We start from the raw sequence: 19,577 nt of genomic DNA, 5'->3' as shown, positions 1-19,577 counted from the left end.
TTTAATCTGTTATTGGTCGAGCCAAGCTGGCTTGTATTATGCAGCCCAGTGAGGATTTCCGGCCTTGCTCTTAACCACTTGGAGGCTGGCTATTTTTAGAAGCCAGTCTTGGTGTTGGTGAAGGCTGGTATCATTGTGTCCTCTAAAGTGACCTCGGAAGGACGCCCATCTGATACAGCATTTAGACCTCTGACCAAAAAAAGCAAGTCTTGGAGTTGACATTTGTATGCCAGAGGTTTATGGTTTTGTGGGGTTTTTTCTCCCCAAGATGAAACAAAGCTTCCTCTTTGTTTCTGCCTCTTTGGGTTGACTCCTGGAAATAGGCAGTGTACCCAGTCCAAGCAGGCAACACCTGCAGCAATGGGACATCTTCAGAGGGTGGTTTCCCTTGGCCCAGGATACCCTGTAGTAACATCAGAAGAGGCACAGGACTGTGGCCATCACTGGCCTTTGCTGAGTCCACGCTCTTGAGGTTGTCTGGTGCTGAACACACAGGCATGCCTGGAAGAGGAAAGAGAAGAGACATGTTACGATGTTGGGATCACTTATGGGCACTATTAGCGTCGAGTCACCACTGGAAATTGTGTGGACAGAGAGGGACCCTGTGATGGAGAGTTTGTGAAGGTGAAGAAGCAAACCATCAGGGCAGCCTCAGAGGAGAGGGTTCAGATCTGCCTTTGGAATTCATGTGAAGGGAAGCTGAGGAAGTGGAGAGTCCTGTTTTTTCCTACGCTCCTGGAAGGACATTGGATTTCTGAGTGCCATTTGCATGAGTGTGGAGAGGGCATGCCGTATCTATTTGTAGTCACTCGGAGGTAACTTGCCCCTTCCCTGCCCCATCAGTCGCCTTGCTAAGTCCTCGTGGGGGCTTTGGAGGGTTTAAACAGTTCTGCCGGAGGAAGTCACTTATAAGAAGAACATTTGCTCTGTAGACCTGAGCTCATTAGAATCAAGAAGACCAACTTAGAACTCCAGAAATGAAGATATGTTCATCTGTATACTTAAATACAGACATGCATTTTACAGGTTTCACAAAACTAGTCTAACATCTGTTTTGCTTTCCTTGTTAATTCCATCCACCTCCACCCCCGATTGCCCTCACCCCACCCCTGACTCAGCAAAGCCTCCTTTAAGAGACATGATAGACCCTGCATTTTGAACTGGCTCCCAGAGCTTGTTTGGGAAGATTTCTTCTCCCCTTCGGCCAGCTAGCTAGCCAGGCGGTCATTCCAAGGACCCGGCCTTGCCAAATCTGTGCCTTCTGGTACGTTTTGTCACCAACTGGCAGCTGCTGGTCTCGTAGGGCCTGCCGAGAATCCACTGGGCGTCCAGGACCGTGGCTGTGATAGAGCTGGGTCAGCAGGAGCCTTAGCCCTCAACCTTGGGCCAAATCAAAAGCAGTTGTGCTGGGTGAAGTTCTACACGTGCTCTGTGTCTTGAACCTTCTGCTGTGGTTAGGCTTATCCCTCTGTGAATACTTTTTATTTTATTTCATTTCATTTCATTTCATTTCATTAATTTAAGTTTGGATCCTGGTCTTTCATTCTTTACTTGGATATCCTAGAATCTTGACATTTGTCCAAGAGAATAAGAATTACAGCATCACAGCAAATCAGACCTGAAGGGAATTTAAACCGGTGTCTTCAACTTAAAGATGAGGATGCTGAAGCCCAATGAAACAGAGAGAATTGCCCAGGGACCTAGGGCTGGTGAGAAACACATCCAGGGCTCGAAGTCAGGCCTCCTGACTCTCCCTCGGGGTTTGCACCTTAAACGTGTGTCTAAGGGGTCCATATGCAGGATACATTGCAGCCATCTGCACTCCAATAAGAGTAACAGTACACATAACAGGTAACATTATTGGACAGTTATTAAGTGGCAGACATCGTTTTGAGCACTCTGTGTATGCGACATCATTTACCGTTTTGTCAACCTATTTGGTGGGTACTGTTATTATCCTCAGTTTATAACTGGAGTGACTAAGATGCGGAGAAGTTAAATAACTTGCCTTAAATAAGAAGGGAAGTCCTATTAGACAGACTTTCCTGAGACTCAGGTCTGACTTTGCATCAGCAAATCCATACTGAGCCCCTACAAGGGATGGGGCCCTGCCTTTCTAGCGGGAAATGAAGGCATGTGGGTAGATGGATCACAGCGGTGCACAGTGGCGGCTGTAACAGAGGGTGGGGAAGGAGTGGAGGGGATAACAGGCTTCACCAAGGAGATGGCATTTGACTGTTCTTGGGGGCGCATAGGAGTTTGCTAGCTCCTTCCCTCGTGTGCCATCGAAGGGAAGGAGCTGACATGTCTGGGGAGAAATCCGGAGGGTGAGAAGCTCAGAGTCCGGGAAGGCAGAAGCATGATGGTGGTGGAGAGATTCTGGGAGGCGGGGCTAGAGAGGTAGCTTGGGTGCAGATGGTCCAGTCCCTGTGTCCCAAGATAAGGAACCTGGATTCTATCCAGTAAACAGAGGGGAGCCAGCTGAAATGCTTGTGAGTAGGTTAAGTGATGGGATCGGATTACTGGGCGCTTGGGGCTGAACAGATGTAGAAGTGTGGGCGGATCGGTCACAGGGAAACCAGGTAGGAGGTGGATGCAATTGTCCAGGTAGAAACGATGGGGGCCTGGACTCCCTACGCCGTCTGATCGGCACAGGCCGCGTCCACTCCTCTGCCCGCACTGCTTCCGGGGTTGGATGCAGTCTGTAACGCGCTCTGCCTGCAGTGACAGGCCCATCCTTCAAGTCTAAGCTTAGGTGTCCTTCTGGAGACTCCCCTCAGTCCCCACGCGGAGCAGGCTTGAGCCCTCTCCTTGCGGCCTCCGCTTTGTCTGGTACATCCTCCCTTCTCTCTTGGCACATGTGAAGTCTCCTTGCACATCTTTGTACATTCCTCTCTCTTGAAGGCTCCTTGAAGGCGGGTTCTTGAAGGTGGGTCCAGACCTTTGAAGGTGGGTCCAGACCTTTGCCTCCTTAAAGACTTTGCACAGTGCCTGACATTCAGGGAGCTCTCGGTACATGTGTGATGAATGAATCCACCTTCTAAATAAAGACAGCGACTGCAGATAGGGGAAGAAGAGGCCAACTTTGGGAGATGGTTTTGAAGTTACATCAGGGCTTGGCAAACAAATCCAGCCCACTTTATTTACTGCTTTTGTAAATAAAGTTTTATTGGAACCCAACCAAGCCCGCTGGTCTACGTTTGTCTACAGCTGCTCTCACTGCGCAATGGCAGAGTTAGCTCATTATGACAGGACCATACAAAAATAGTTACTATCTGCTCAGCCATAAAAAAGGATGAAATATCGCCACTGGCAGCAACATGGATGGACCTAGAGATGATCATACTAAGTGAAGTGAGTCAGACAGAGAAAGACAAACATCATATGATGTCACTTACGTGTGGAATCTAACAAATAATACAAATGAACTTATTTATAAAACAGAAACAGACTCACAGACACAGAAAACAAACTTACGGTTACCAAAGGGGAAAGTGTTGGGGGGAGGGATAAATTAGGAGTTTGGGATCAGCAGATACAAACTACTATATATAACATAGATAGACAACGCAGTCCTACTCTATAGCACAGGGAACTCTATTCAATATCTTATAATAACTTATAATGGACACAACATAAAAAAAACCTATAATGGAAAAGAATCTGAAAAAAATACATATCTATATAAGAAGATATATATATATGCATATATATATATATATGATTCAGTTTGAATCACTTTGCTGTACACCAGAAACTAACACAACATTGTAAATTAACTAAAGTTCAAATTAAAAATAAATATTCGCTCTCCGGACCTTTGCTGAAGAAGTTTGTTAACCTCCGAGTTCAATGACCCGGATTAGTGACTGGAGATAAAAGGTAATGGAAAGGAAGGGGTGGAGACTTTTCCTTTTCTCGTATCTTCTCAACTCAACAGAGCTTTGCACCTAAGTGACGGCACTGACTGCCGGGCCTGCGGGTGCTGAGAAAGAAATGCCCCACCTGTGGGGCAGGACGGAAAGGGAGCCTGAGCCCGAGGTGGACAAGAGACCCCGGTCAGAAGAGACAGGGGCCAGAGCTGCAAGGGAAGCATACCTCTAAATCTTTCTGTCTCTTGTGCCCTTCTCTCTCTTAGTCATCCAGTTTGGTTTCGTCACCCTCTTTGTGGCCTCCTTTCCCCTGGCGCCGGCGTTCGCCCTCCTCAACAACGTCATCGAAGTGCGGCTTGATGCGAAGAAGTTCGTTGCGGAGCTGAGGCGGCCAGATGCCGTGCGAACCAAAGACATCGGTCTGTCCCCTGCGTCGCTCAGAGGCGATGCAGCCCGTCCCCGTCGCCTCCCTCCGACCCTCCCCCGTCTCCCTGGCCGCCCCCCCCCCCACACCATGTCGGGCATCCGGACGGCTGGAGCATCCCTTACCACCCCTTCGAGCCCCTCACCCTCATCTCCTCAGGTGCTGGAGGCCACGGTATCCCCCCTCCCCCCGCCGGCCCCCTGCTTTGCAGACAGGGGTGCACCTAAGCCTTCCCAGACAAGCCTATCCCTGGGGGGCCCGGCAGAGCTCCGCTGGTAACTTGCCTGCAAGGCGGCACTCTGACTGCAGCCTTGTCTTCCCTGGGCTGAGGGCGGGAGTGAGCCAGACGCCCTTTTTTTTCCCCCGTCTTACAGGGATTTGGTTTGACATCCTCTCGGGCATCGGCAAGTTCTCCGTTATCATCAACGTAAGTGCTTGCTTTCATGACACCCTCGCTCTGTGGGAAGGGCTTTCCCGGGGAGCTGAGGTCCTCAGGGCGGGAAACCTGTCCTGTTACCTCCCAGCTTCTTCCATTTGGAGCTCTGGTTAAGACAGCGCCCACCCACTCCCCGCCCCCCCGTTAATATCGCGTACACGCCTTCTAAGTCATCAGGCTGTTGCCAGAGGTGTGCAGCTCTGTCGTTCATTTCGCTGAGAGCAAGAAAGGCAGTTACCCACCAGAGTGCGTACCTTGGCCTGAAGAGTCCAGATCAGATCTTTCCTCGGAGCCAAGAATCACGAGGAGAGAACTGCACATATCTAGCCATCCCTTTCCTTTCTTTTTCTACCCGGGAGCTGAACGATACCTGGAGTATCGCCCAGGCTGCAGTTCCTAATTACCGTTTCTCCGAGCTGTCAGTGTAAAGTCTTAATTATCCCTGGCGCTGCTTGGTTAAGGTAGGACGTGGAAGAAGAGGGGTCCTCTCTGCTCTGACCTCCTTAACTGCCTTGCCAGACGTGTCCACATTTCAGAGGAAATCCTGCTGGGCCCAGGCCAGCAGCTCCTTTGGCGTCTGCGTTCCATACGGATGGTGGCCAGGCAGGGCCTCCTCTTGCATCTCCCGAGACAATATCTGCCAGCTCAGCGCACATCAAGAAAGCCACAGCCCCCTTTCCCTTGGGAGAGAAACACTGATTCTGACCGTGACCTGGCTACCGACTAAAAACACGTGAGATGGCACGAGGTGTGCAGAGAGGCAGAGGGGATCAGCCCATCACACGTGGGATGTTTGATGTAGGAAGTGCACGTCTCAAGGCTGAGAAATAAGGTGCAGTTTGATCAGTAGCTACTTTGGAGTTGTGTCTTCTAGAAAAGAGCCCCTGAGTACCAAGCGCTTTTCATCTACAACAGAATGACAGGACGTTTTACTTCCCTGGCCGTTCTAAGACTTCTTGTCTGTAAGAAATGGGAGAGAATAAGAGTCTCACCAAATCGGATCAGTCTGGAAATTAAATGGGATGATGAAAGGACGTATGGCCCGTGCTCCGTTAATTACAGCTGTGATTACTAGAAGTCCGTTACTCACTCTCAAACATGGTTATGGCCATGCACACTCGTATATACATTTAGAAAACAATACCTAAACCGCATTTTTTAAAAGGGCTTTAATTGTTGGTGCCAAGGACAGTATAAACACCTGCCAAAAAGATTTAAGATTTTCTTTGCAGAAAGTCCCCCCTCATCCGAACAGGCAGTCGTTCATTTGTCATTTGGTTTGCTTCACAGACATTTATAGAGAACTTAGATACGCCAGGCGCTACGTCGGGTGTGTGCATTTCATCCAGCAGGACCTACTCCTTCCCTCTCCATGTCTCACGCTTTCTAAGCAAAATGGATGAAAGAGCGACTTCCATTGTATGATGGGCTAAAAAGCGCTGAGAGATGATGGTCAAACTGAGGTTCACCGTGGAACCATATCCTTGGTGTTCCTGGCTTTCTCGTGTCCCTCAGGGGCAGATGTATTCAATATATGGCCATTTGGTATCCTTGCCCGTCACACTTTAGTGGGCCTCTCACCACTCTCAGTAATCTTCTCAGAAAATCTTCCACTCTGCTTTGGCATGGCCGATGCCGGCATCAATTCAGATATCTCAGAGATGATTCATGCCCTCCCTCACCAAATGGTCCAAACTGGCTTAGCATCCTTTGCTGCGGTGGTTGTAATTCACTCTCTTGACAGCCACTGACTTGTGGGTTTCCTTACATGTATCAAAGATGGAAAAGCCAGGTAAGTCAGTGTTGTGAGCTCAGGGACACGGACTCGGTATCCGTCAGAGCAGCGCCTCTGGATGGAGAGCCCAGGAGGGGACAGTCTCTTAGGCAGATGGACCTGTGTCACCCGGATGGTGTCCACCCTGCCAGTTCCTCAGGTGCTTGTGGTTCTACCCCCAGGCTTTTGTCATCGCGGTCACCTCTGACTTCATCCCCCGCCTGGTGTATCAATACTCCTACAGTCACAACGGGACTCTGCACGGCTTTGTCAACCACACCCTCTCCTTTTTCAACGTCAGCCAGCTGAAGGAGGGAACACAGCCCGAGAACTCACAGTTTGACCAGGAGGTTCAGTTCTGCAGGTAAAGTAATCGGGAGCAGGAGGGCAGCACAGGGCTGGAAGCGGCAGGTCCAAGTAATTATCTGGGTGACTTAGAATTATATCATTATTCTCCTTTGTTTCTGGCTCCTACCCCCAAACCCCAGATCCCTACAAGTCAATTGCAATGAATTGACCAATATTTATTGAGTGCCTTTTGCTAGACACCATGGAACAGATAAAAAAGTATATAGGTTCGTCCTTACCATCAAGGGAAGGTCTGGTTTATGGTCTGGTTGGGAAGAAAACAGAACTGATAGGACCCTGCAGGTTATTCAGTGATTATGTCTAGTATGGACCATGAGCCTTACGAGTGTTCGAAGGAGAAGGAGAACAGTGAAGGCTGGAATGGAAAGGGTAGGCTTCTTGGAGGGGCCATGAGGAGTTGTAGGGCAAAACGAGAGAGTATCCTAGGTATGGAGTCAGCATGGGCCAGGTCATGGGGGTGGGGACGAATCTGGGGTGTTAAACACTTAGGGGCTAGTTGCTGGAGTTGGCAAGGAGAGCGCTTGGGAGATAATAATAGGGAATAATATAGGAAATACAATATAGAGAGCAACTCCTAGGGTAGTGTAAGCCAAAGCATTGTTGAATTTGAGAAGGTAAGATGAAGTAGATAATGGGGAATCTTGAAATCTTACAGGAATTTTAATGTGATGCAATAGGAAGTTACGGACTTTTTAGGGCCAGGGAATTATAGGCTAAAGTGTGGGCTTAGGAAAACTAATCCGGTCTCAGAGAGGAAGATGTGCTAGAATTGGGCTAACTCAAGGAGGGCAGCTGAGGTGCTACATCATTCAGACATGACCGGTGGTAGGCATGGACCAGGGAGGTGGAAGTAATTCAGAGGGAGGGAGAAGATGAGCTACTTAATGTCATACGGTACAAAGCTGGGTACCAGAGACACGAGAGAGAGTGTGAGTCAAGGATAACTCCAAAGTTTGGGCTGAAGCCAGAGGACTGGGAAATTGTGGGTCCATTGACAGGGGTGGGGAAGATGCCAAGAGAATCTAATTTGTAATAAGTTAGATGAATTTGATTCCAATCATGTTGCATTTAAAATGATGGTCGGAAATCTAAGGGGCAGTTTCCATCTAACACCTAGAGGGAATAGCTGGAATTCCTGAGAGGACCAAGTTAGCGTCATGATTGTAACTTGTCAGCACAGGGATCATTGAAGCTGAGAAACAGAAAACTATCCACTACTTACCAGAGAAGGACAAAGAAAGAGAAAAAGAGCAGAGGGGAATAAATTCTTTAACCCTTTTGTACCTTGGTTAAGTGATAGTCTCCATAAAGGACTCGATCCAAGATCACACCCCATATATGTAAACAGAACAATAACTGCAGCAAACCCCAAACCTAGAAAAAGGTATCAAAGGACACAAGTAGGGCTTTCTTGGACCATCCCCAGTAGTGTCTGATGTAAAAGCCGTTAGTGCTCCATTGAAGAAGCAGTAGCAGTGCCCTGGTTGTGTTTGCAGCAGTGATGACCCTGGGCGTGTCTGTCATGCTTTCCCACCTGGGATGCCTTGGTACCCACGGTCAGACGTTTGTAAGATGGCTGCTTAGGTTTGGACTCAGTCTGAACCACAAAAGGGAGAAAACGCATTGGTCTTCCCAACCCAGATGACTGAGTTAAACAACCTTCCCAATATGTGATTTAGATAGAAGGGTATTCTGGTCCCAGGAGCAATAACTTTAGGGTTTAACACTAGCCAACCAGAAAGGCTCAAAATCAGGGACCGGATCTAAGAATAGATAAGTCCATTTATTCACAGATACTGATTCATACAGCCTAGATGTTTCTAGCATTTTCGCATCTGGGACTGTAAAGAGTCTCACTCTTGGACTCGAGCCAGGAGCAGGCAGATTTGCTGCCACCCTGCATTGCCCAGGGGCCACCGCTGGCATGCCAGACTGTCTGTCCATGGTGCTGGATTTTGGTCTGCAGATCCGCTGTACAGTGGGGTCTGGACCAGCTGGTGGCCTTTTCCGGTAGCATCTAGATTTGCTCCAGCAGGGTACGTGAAGTCAGTCAACACCTTCACATTAAACGAACGGGCACTGAAAAGTGAGAAGGACAAAATCATTTTTGTAACTGGAAGGTACAGAAATCATCTTGTTGAAACTCTCATTCTACATAAAAAGAAACCAAAGCTTAGAAAGTTGAAGAGTTTTCCAAGATCACAGAGGCTTCTAGCAACAGATCAGACAGCAAGCAAGACTCACGTCTCTCCAGGAACACAAGCTTCAATGCCCACGTGCAGGGGGGAGCAGCACGAGTGTGACTTGTCATGTGGGGAAGCAAGGCTAACGCTGTTCCTTTAGTTGGTCTCGAAGCACAAGTCTATCCAGAGCACCAAGGGACTCTGACCTTGTCCTTGACCATCACATCTTCCAGTGACACTATGAATGTGCTTTCCAGATATATCAGTGGCTTACACTGGCTTAAACACAAAGGGACTTTACTGCCTCTCTGTTGAAAGTCGAGGGTAGTTCTAGTTGGGTAGATTTGATTCAATCTGCCCAAACCAAATCTTTCTCCATCCTCCAACCCTACTGTAGTCAGTGATGACTGTAGTTTCAAGCACTGTATGAGTGCCAGCAGCTACAGGCCAGTATCATACTGTGTCCGAGTCCAGTGGGAAAAAAAGCCTATACTTCTTTCCCAACAATCTCAACAAAAGTCTTGCTGCAGCTTGTTGGCTGGGATTAGTACGCACTTCCTACCCAGAGCCGATCGCTGTGGCCAGAAGAATGTGATGCTTTCCATGGTCTTTGGGGCTGTGGGGTTAGCGGTAGGAGGTAAAATGATCTCCATCTGAAGCACGTGATCTCAGACTAGGAGGTAGTTCCCTCCTCCTCTGAGATCTGAAGTCAAGATGAACGGATGCAACTCAGCCAAAACAACAGGTGCCCAGGAGACCAGGTGTTATTAGCACACATGGATCACATCGAGCTTTGCTATATTGCTATATCTACCGTCAGAGTCACTGGACTTTCCAGCCAGCTGTAAAGCCCTGATAACTCTTCTCTCCATTGTTTCCAGGAAACAAGCTGGCCTGGGTGGGAGGAGCGGTGATGGGCAGCAGGGAGCTGTCAGGTGGTGACAGAGGTCCAGGGAGAACAGGGTGTCCCAGGTCGAGGGACTAGATCGTGCTCAGTGGTCAGGGCTGGAATGAGAGGGGTGAGCTAAGAGAGATGAGGCGGGGAGAAAAACAGAAGCCAGACCAGGAAGAGCACGTCGGTCACGGGGGGTGTGTGGACTCACTTTAGGGCGCTGGGAGCCACTGGGAGCGGGGCAGGGGGGGATGGAAGGGACTTCTCACTGGTATCATCTCTGACTGCGCTGTGGAGACCAGTGGGTTACATTGAAAATAAAGAGCTGCCCTAGTCTGAAATGTAAGCAGGTGTCTGGAGAACGGGGTCATCGGATCATCTAGATATGCTGTCTCAAGTGGGTATACTTTGGGGGCTACCTATCCAAGGTGGATGAGGATTGCTGATGAAAATCTCTACCTACCCCAGGTAGGTTCTACTCACCGCATGCCGTGTGGGCCTGTCTGGCTCGCCATAGTCTCCGGAGATTGATGAAATGGAGGCATAAACTACTGATGTCTCTGTAAGCCAGGATTTGTCAGCAGCTGTCAGAAATAGAAATGAAGGGGGTGGGGGATGGAGGGGGCCGGGGGGAGAGAGAGAGAGAGAGAGAGATTGATTATGAGAAACACAGACAACGCTAGAACTAGCCCCAAAGCCCACGTTTAGAACCACTCCCATGATGGGAAATGAAAAGTTTGTCCTGATTTTCTGGCAAATAGTGTTGGGAACTCGATGACCCTTCTTATTCTTAGCTCTCCGTGACCCCCGGAGATAAATGTGGTCAAATAAAACTGAGGTCTCCGGCTCCAGTCCGGCCTCGCCAGGGATAGAGGTATCTTAAAAATAGCAGTAAAATTTAGGGCAAGTCTCCGGCTGCCCATTTGAGATGCATTCCCAGCATTTTTGGAGCCACGTCTGCCTCAGCCATCTAACTGCCCCCGGCCGGGCTGCTCTGTAAACAGCCCCGTGACGTCAGTCTGCAGGCATGATTAGTGGTCATTTGACAGGGTCAAGGGGCCACTGTATCCTACAGGCTGGATGGTGACTCAGGCTCCTGGCTCAGCGGAGTGGAGCAGAGAGGTCAGTAGGGCGGGGCCCGGCCAGGGACCCGGGTCTGAGAGCTCAAGGAGCCCACCTGGGCTTGGGCAACCCACTGGCTCTGTTGGGAGATGGTGAGCATCCCGAAACAGCATCCTTGGATGGCTCTTGCAGGTTTTTCTGCAGGACCCAAGTTCTTCCCTATCCCAGGGTCCTGGGAGTTCCCTTCCAGGGTTTGTCTGCCTCTCATCTGTTTCTGGCCGAGACCGGAGGGAGAGCCAGCTTTCCGTGGTGGTGCCTTTCCTGATCTTTATCAACCACTGGATCAACCCAGGCCTGATTAGTTCGTAATGGCCTGTGCTGTTTTCCCTTGTTCAAGGTCAATTACAGAAGACACTTTTAAGCGGCTCAGATGGTACGAAAATATCGTGTGCTGTTGTGTTCAGCACTAATATGACATTACTTTCCACTGGGACTATTAAATTTTTTTTTTTTTACATACCACCGTTTTGAGTTGAGAAATGCATTTACTAATTGATTTATAATGTCACTAAAACATCATTTTAAAAAAAAAAGCCATTTCTGAATGTCAGTGACCAACCCCTCAGTTTGTTATGTTGGCACCCTTCCTGCCCGCAGTGATTCTGTACTGTGACGAATTGTGGCCATTTTCACTGTCACTGGTCACCCCTGCAAGTAGGATGGGAAGGGATGTCTGAGCCAGGAGTCTCTCTTCCCACTGTGCACCTCAGTTTCCCCATCTGTAAAAGTGGGGACTTGGAATAAATAATCTCCAAAGCTTCCTTTCTACTTAGTGTAAAAATAGAATAGTGAATGGCACATGTAATACATTACTTTATTCCTGCAAAAGTTCTGAACATTACAGGCAACCTCTCCAACTCTGTCCCACCTCCACTCAGCCCTGCCCAGCCCTAGACATCTTCCCAGCGGTAGCCACGGCGACACGTTTATATGACTCTTTCTCAGACATTGTTCCATGGACTAACATAAAAATGAATTTATAGAACCTTTAAGATGTTTCACGGACTCGTTTTATAATAATGAAATATATTTTGAGTTAATAGGAACCTTGTTTCTTTAGGTAGTGTATAAATTCAACTCAATGTGATCATTTCATAGGGTTAGAACAATCTAGGTAAAATATGAATGCAGTTTTAAAGCTGAGAAAATGTTGATTGTTGTACCACTTTTACTTATCGTATGTGAGTCTGCCTCACTTAATACTATAACTTTGCTCCTGGAAGCTTAGTATAAAGATATATTGGAGTCAACCGAATGTTACCATTAATCGCATCCCTCTTTTGAAATTATGAACTTTTTATTATAAAAGTAATTCTATATAATGTATGTGTGTATATGCATGTGTGTGTGTATATATGTGTGCATATACATATAAAAGGAAAAGCCCCTCTTCTCAGCCCCCAGCCCAGTCATTCTCTCCCAGAAGAAACCGTTGTGTCCATTTCTGCCTCCAGAAATTACACTCACGTGTGCTGTCTTCTTTACTGCTCACTGTGTTTCCCTTTAACATTCAGTGCACACACACACATACACACATGTGCGTGCGCTCATTTGCTCATGGTGGGCTGAGAGGGCTCTCGCGTGGGCACCTAGTATACACTCGGCACGGTGATGCACGTTTTGTTGGCTCCGTGTGAATTAGAACACTGAGGTCCAGGGATGTGGAATAACTTGCTTGGGTTCCTACAGTTAGTAAGTGGCCCAGCCACTCCAGGGCAGACATGCTTTTTAGACACTCTAGTCGTTTCTTTATTGGAGGACTCTCCTTATTACAAGACTACAGGGAACTCTCAAACTCAATGTTAAGGCTCAAAGAAAATAAAGGAAGACTGAAGGGATGAGGGTGAGATCTGGGAACCGTTCCTAAAATTATATCCCCGAGCTTCAATCCCAGCCAGCAGATGCAGGAAGTGAGCAGATGTGGGGTTCCCCCACTGCTTGGCCACCCAGGAGAGCCAGAGCTCTCAACACCAGGGGAAAGGGTGTGCTTTGGAAAGCATTTGAGCTGATGGGAATGGAGCAGAAGCTCTCCTTCCCATCAGCCTGAGGCTTGCCTGCTTTGTGCCATTTACCTGGACCTAGAGCCTGAGAGAAGCCCCCTGCAGTTGGGCATTGGCTTTCTCTTATTGATTCATCTCAGCATCATGGGAAATTCGGAGCATCCGAGCTTGAGTGCTCAGAAATCCTCCTGGAAAGCCAGGGGAACTGGGAGCAGGGATGTGTACGCTCCATCGTCTTTGAACAGAAGACGCGTATTTCTTAAGTCGCCTTCGGTTAAAGGAGAAAGAACAGCTCCCATTTATTGAGTCCTCTGATATGTCTGGTAGTGTGCTGAGTGGTCTTCGTTACAGCTTTGTGAGATGGAAAGTCCACATTTTATGGACGAGGATCCCGGCCATCAGATCTTTAGGTAACTGTCTAGAGGACGGAGAACTGAAATAGTGGGGGTGGGATCAGGCCTTCACCTGCTGACTCCAAAGCCTGTGCTTTTGCCAATGCTGTTCTCTGCTCTAGGCTTGGAAGCGAAATAGACAGACAGCTGTCACCAGGCTGGCCACAGTTAAGTCCACTAGCCACCCTGTCTTTTCTGGACATTTCTAGTCTTAAAACTAATGATCTATTTGTTTAATTAGTGTCTTCTGATTACTCAGAAACATTTGATACACTTGACTTCTTAGGATGAATTTTTTTTTTAAATTCTGAAGTCTGAGCTTATATTGGAATGTAAATAAGCAATCATCTACCTGGTGGCAGAGGCTTACTGGAATCAGTGTTTTTCAAACTATGAATTCATCAGTGAGTTAGGAAATCACTTTAGTGGGTCATGACCAGCATTTGAAAGACTAGGATAGGAGAGGATAGCAGAGAACAGGAAAATATCAGTGCATAGCACACAGCAAGCATGAGTGTGTGTGTGTGATTTTTATTTCTGTGATACATATGTACGTGTGCACTAATGTAAAATACATTGCTTACTCCAGGTCAGTTTTTTTTTAAAGTGAGCTTTGAAAAGAGAAACGTGAACAGATGTATAATTCATTAAATTGCGTGTTGCTGTTTTCTGGGCATAGCTTGCCCTGTAGTTACTGACAAAGCACCCTTAGTCCATTGGCACAAACGGATTGCAAGTCGAGCTTTCTGGACGTTTCTGTGTGTTAATCTTTCCCCAGATCCTTGATTACATGGATGTGCCTGCCAGATTCAGAACATGTTTTGGACACTCAGGGAGGGCAAAGTGACATTTCCAAAAGCTGTAGTGAGTTAGTAGCAGAAGTGGGACCAGAATTAGATTATTTATGGATTCTTTGCAGACTGGAAATAAAAAAGAGGGGTGAGCGATGGCTGTCATACTGAGGTCAGTGAGCAGCTGTTCCCTCATCGATGGAGCTAGAAAACAAGGGAAATGAACTTTGCAGCAGCAGCAGGGATTGGGCTAGACCTGGGGAGGGATTTCCTCGCGGTGAAAAGTAGGGGAGGTGTGTATCACCCCTCCTCCAGAGGTCTTGAGAAAAGCAAGATAAATTCCCTTCTGCCATGGGGTTTTGGGGGGACAGCAGGAGGGTGGGCGAGCCTGAGTTTTTTTCCCCACCCGAATGTCCTTATTGCCTTGGCCACACCCTCCCTCTCTCCCATGAGCAGGCGTGGTCTGGAGCTGGCTGTGTTTCTGTCCTCAGCCGAGGATGGCGAGGATGAACCCCGTGGTGTTTAGCTGGGTTGCAGTTAGCTTTGCATTGCATCCGGATGTCAAACCAGGTCTGCAACAGCTGTGATCAGCTGTTGGGAGAGAGGAGCCGGGTGAGGAGGGGGCAGCTCCTGGCCTCTCGCCCAACCCTAGTCCAGCGCTTAGTACCCACCTCTCCGCTTGCCTCTTTCTGCGGCTGACTCTTCCACTGTGACTTCTTCTGCCTTTTTCCCTGCATCTCTTTCCATCTTCCTCTGTTTTTTTCTCTTCTCCCCTTATCTCTTCTTGGGCCATCGAAAGCCACTGTGCTTCTATGAGGATCCTTTAGAGCAGCGGGTTCATTCAGCACAGAGGAAGGTTCAGAGAGAACCCGCTGCGGAATCCCCTACCCCGAACAGCAGCTGGTAGTCAGGAGCTTTCCGACAATAGGAGAAAAGCCCAGATTCCGGCAGACTTGGATTCTCACCTTGACTCCACCCCTTGCTGGCCAATCATAGAACTTCTCTGAGCCTGAGTTTCCTCCTGGGTTATACAGGGATATCCATGCCTTCCTGAGGATCTTGTTGTGAAATGAGGAAACCTCCAGAAAAGCTCCTTGCTTCGGGATGGACGCACACTGCACGTTCAGTCTATGCTTGTTTTCCTTCCGGGCCCCTCCTGAGACAGAGTTCCCTCCCTGCCTTCCTCAGCAGCCGTGCACCCCGCTTGGTGGCCTGATGCCACCCCACCTCTTGCTTCAGTCCGGCTTGTTTTGCTTTTACTGAGCATCGAAGATTTGTTGAATTCCATGGAGAAAACAGTTCCGTGAAGGGGCATAATTCTTCTGTACCAACTCTTGTTATTTTTCCAGGCTTAGAAAAAAAAGGGAGTCTGAGAAAATAAGCTGTTTTTAACATGAGTCATCCCAAGATGGGGGAAAAAGGCAACAGCTCGGACAAGCCCTAGACCTCTCCATGGTCTGAGCTCACGTCAGGCACTGACATTTTATTTCTTAAACCACATGGGCAGGTGATAAAGATGGTTAGTGAAAGGGGATACTACCCAACCGTGAGTCTTACCGCTGCCCTCCTCCCAAAATTCACTCAGCTGGGGAGGACACCCTTGACCGTCTGCCGGCACCTGTGTCTTCACTGAGCCCCGGGCTGCGGAGCAGTGTGCCTGGTGTCCGGGGGTCTCCCGCCCCTCAGAGCCCACAGGCTAGTGGAGCCAGGATGGCTTCATAGTCCTGGGTTCCTCTCATGATTGCTGGGCTCCTCTGGAAGGAGAATCCAGAGGAAGCTTCTGGGGATGTTGGAGAGAGTAAGAAAGCCACTTCTAGGCTGATGTTGGCTTTTGCGGACTTTGGTCCTTTTTTGGACGTTGTTGGCTGGGCCGTGGACTCCTCACCTCTGCCTCCTACCCCCCCCAAGTCTGAGAGCCAGGGGTTTGCCTGCTGCTTTGACCTTTGAGGTTGCACCAGAGAAGTAGCTCCTTCCCTCCATCTCTTCCCAGTTGTCACATGGCCTTTTTCTTTGGACAGGTTTAAGGATTACCGGGAGCCACCCTGGGCCCCGAACCCATATGAGTTTTCCAAGCAGTACTGGTCCGTTCTGTCTGCCCGTCTGGCTTTTGTCATAATCTTCCAGGTGAGTTGTTCAGATAAGGCACAGCGGGTCAGGATCCGGGCTGCAGGGGTACAGATGGCCCCGTCTCCGGGTTTTCAGGGCTCTCTGTGACTCAGGGGCCTTCGCGTGCGGCAGGCAGCCCTGAGACCCTTCCCTGGGTGAGGGCTTTCATTAATGGATGGATTTGCAGAAGGAGGATAAAGTAGAGTAAGGTTACAAGACAAATGTGGAGTAAGGTGCAGGGTGGAGATTGATTCCCAGTTAAACCCAAGACCAGAAAGTGGGGAACCGCATGGAAGACCAGAGCCTCACCTCGAAGGCAGACAGACTGTCCCACCTGGTCTCCGCACCCAAGAAAGGCCTTGAGTTCTGACCCTTTCTTCCAGCTCTCGCCCCTCCTTTATTGTGTTGTTTCGGCCCCTGAGACACCTGGTGGGAAAGGCCCCCAGAGCCCCCCGGCAGCCCCGGGTGAATAGCAAACCTGAGCTGACGATTCCTATCTCCCACAATAGCCGAAGCTACAATTGCGTCGCCGAGATTCTCCAGGCTCAAGGCCCACCGTTCCCACTGGGGTCCTGCTAGCCTTGGAGCAGGGCTGGGGCACCAGTCCAGATCCCTTTCCCATCGCCACCCCTACCCCCAGGCTTTTGTATTCCCTGAAGGCAGGTCCCTGGAGGGCTCTAAGGTATCCTGCCCCCGGCCCCCAGCCCAGGAAGTGAAGAAGCCCCCCCCCCACCCCAGAGGCTAGTCTTTCACTTGGAGAAGCAGGCATTCTTCCTCTGGAGAGATGAGGCGATATGTGTGCCCGATCGTCACCTGTCCCTTGGCTGCCCCGCCTGCAGAAGCCCTCCTTACTTTACCACGTGTCACATGTCACTTTCACTCCCCGAGAGGGCTTGGTTTAAAAGGCCAGCGTCTGACTTGACCAAGCAGCTCCAGGTCACTTATGGCACCCGGCAGCCTCTGGGAGCAGCCCTTGGTTCCCAGGTCTTCCCTGGGCCCTGGGAGCACGCAGGGTTCAAGGTTGAGCTGGGGGTGGGTTCAGAGCGTGGAAGACAGATGGCAGGGCTCTGATAGCTCTTGGGCTGTCACTGTCCTCCAGGTCTAAGGAGAGGGGGCGTGCGAGCATAAGATGGGCAGGCAGAGGAAACTACAGCTGGAGGGTGAGGGGCAGCGTGTGGAAGGCCTGGGAGCAGGAGCATACGGGGAGCCGCCCTTTAGCGGGCGGTGCCGGCACTGCAGCACGTCTTCACCCACTTAAATAGAAAACGCTCCCAGGAAGGGAGGGGAGGTGGCTTACTGGGGGGAAGGAAGGCACTTACAGATGTGCACAAAACCTCAGAACCGATGCAGGCCCTTTGAGGCAGGGCCCAGGCAGGCGGTGAGACCAGAACGTGGGGTTGGCTGAGGTCGGAAGTCAGTGCAGAAACCAAGGGTCCACCTCCGATATGGGGACGGAGGGACAGTTGGGAAGAAGAGAGGGGCGGTTGGTTCAGGGAGAGCCCTGCAGGGGCCGTTGGGCGTTATGGCTGCTTTCTTGAAAGCTCTGGAGCCCGGATCCTGGAGGCAAGAACAGGACACATGGGGGCAGGGGGCGGAGGGGAAGAAGCCAGTTAACACTGTCTGGCCGTGCACGGGAGGGGGGCTCTGGGAGATGGGCGCGGTCCCTACTCCACTGTCACCCGGGGACCCCAAGGGGCAGTGATGCTCGTTGGCTGAGATCAGCCGCTGGTCGGCTGAGGAGCCAGAGGAACCCAGAGGCCCCCTGCCTCCCCGGGTCTGGGGTCTGTGCCCTCACCCCTGCCCACCCCGCCTGCCCCGGGGCGGTGGAGCCCTCCCGCCCCGCCTGTCCTCTCACCACCCCCCTTCTGGCCCTCAAAGAACCTGGTGATGTTCCTGAGCGTCCTTGTGGATTGGATGATCCCTGACATCCCCACCGACATCAGTGACCAGATCAAGAGTGAGAAGAGCCTATTTGTGGACTCCTTCCTGAAAGAGGAGCACGAGAAGCTCAGGCTGATGGAGGAGGCTGCCTGGAGGGGCCGGGGCCCCAGCCGTCGCAGCGGGAGGAGCCCGGCAGCCAGCCTAGTGCCCTCGGCCTGGAGCCAGCCGGGCAGCAGCGCGTCCTCGGGGTCCCAGCACACCAGCGTGTGACCAGCCGGGACCAGCACGGTGTCGTGTCCGTCCTTGCGCAGGATCCGGCCTCAGGGGCCCTTGAGAAGGGCGTGTGTGTGTGTGTGTGTGTGGACAGATTATTAGCGACAGGAGGCAGAGGATGGGCGCAGGAGGGAAGAGAATGATGCTGCTTTTCAGAAACTTCAAGCTTGGGTTTCTTTTAGGTCCTCTTTTGAGCTGTATCCTTTGGGGGATTGGTACCCGCTTTTGCACCCACTGGTGAAAGAACTGGGTCTCTCCAGCCCAGAGTCCCAGGCACCTCGAGCCCTGCCCTGTGCCCCCTCAGATACCGTCCCCGAATTTCGGTGGCCACAGGCCATGAGAAGCACAGTCCGGGCCCTGTTTCAGCCCCATCATAAGTGATCACCACCCCCCTTCCCACCATCACCCTGAGAAAACCCTCTGCGTCACTGTCACAGCCTCAGTGGATGCAAATTAAGTTCCGTGACTGATTGCTGTGGACCCAATGGTGAGGAGCAAAGGTGCAGACCTGGGCTTGTCTCCAGTTCACGTCGTGGGGACGCTTTGAGCTAAATGCAACTAGCCATCATTTTATGCAGGTTCAGGTTTAAAATAATAAATTGAAACATTCTTCACAAAGACGCATCTCCTTGTCTTCGGTTCTCTCTCCCTTGCTTCCTGCTGATATTTATGGAGCCCCTGCTGGGTGCCAGGCATTGTTCTCAGACTAGAGATACAGCGGAGGACAAAAGACAAAATCCCGCTTCGCGGAGTTAGGTTCTGGGGACAGTTATGTCAGACAGTGAGCTGGTGAATGCACAGCATTTCAGACGATCGTAAGAAATATGAAATAGGATAAGGGAGGCAGGAAATGCGAGGGCATGGGAGGAGGGGCTTGCCATTTTATACATGAATTCATGACAAACCCAGGATGGTTCGGAGATCACCTCTTGCAAAGCTAACGTCATTGATTGGTAACGGCCTCCCGAGCTCTGCGGGGAGATCTTCTAATTGGAAGCAAAGGCCAGACGTCATTTATCATCGCCTTTCACACACCTCCACCCACCTGCTGACCAGGACCAG

The 19,577-nt window shown here is 50.2% G+C and overlaps 1 protein-coding gene across 3 annotated transcripts in view; it reads left to right on the top strand.

The window, feature by feature from the left end:
- The window catches only part of ANO2 (anoctamin 2), a 344,349-nt gene extending 324,990 nt beyond the window's left edge, over positions 1-19,359 (top strand). Inside the window, exons 20-24 of one of the 3 annotated variants that reach the window (XM_036865660.1) lie at positions 4,139-4,291; positions 4,671-4,723; positions 6,689-6,870; positions 16,274-16,379; positions 18,240-19,359. In XM_036865660.1, coding sequence (XP_036721555.1) covers positions 4,139-4,291; positions 4,671-4,723; positions 6,689-6,870; positions 16,274-16,379; positions 18,240-18,512 — 767 coding nt within the window. In that variant the 3' untranslated portion in view covers positions 18,513-19,359. The remainder of the gene's footprint in view (positions 1-4,138; positions 4,292-4,670; positions 4,724-6,688; positions 6,871-16,273; positions 16,380-18,239) is intronic. The other 2 variants (XM_036865658.1, XM_036865659.1) reach the window with 2 other exon arrangements.
- The last annotated feature ends 218 nt before the right edge of the window (positions 19,360-19,577 follow it).

This window comes from Balaenoptera musculus, chromosome 10 (assembly GCF_009873245.2).
Source record: "Balaenoptera musculus isolate JJ_BM4_2016_0621 chromosome 10, mBalMus1.pri.v3, whole genome shotgun sequence".
Classification (NCBI taxonomy): Eukaryota; Metazoa; Chordata; class Mammalia; order Artiodactyla; family Balaenopteridae; genus Balaenoptera; species Balaenoptera musculus.
This window is presented reverse-complemented; position numbering and strand designations above follow the sequence as displayed.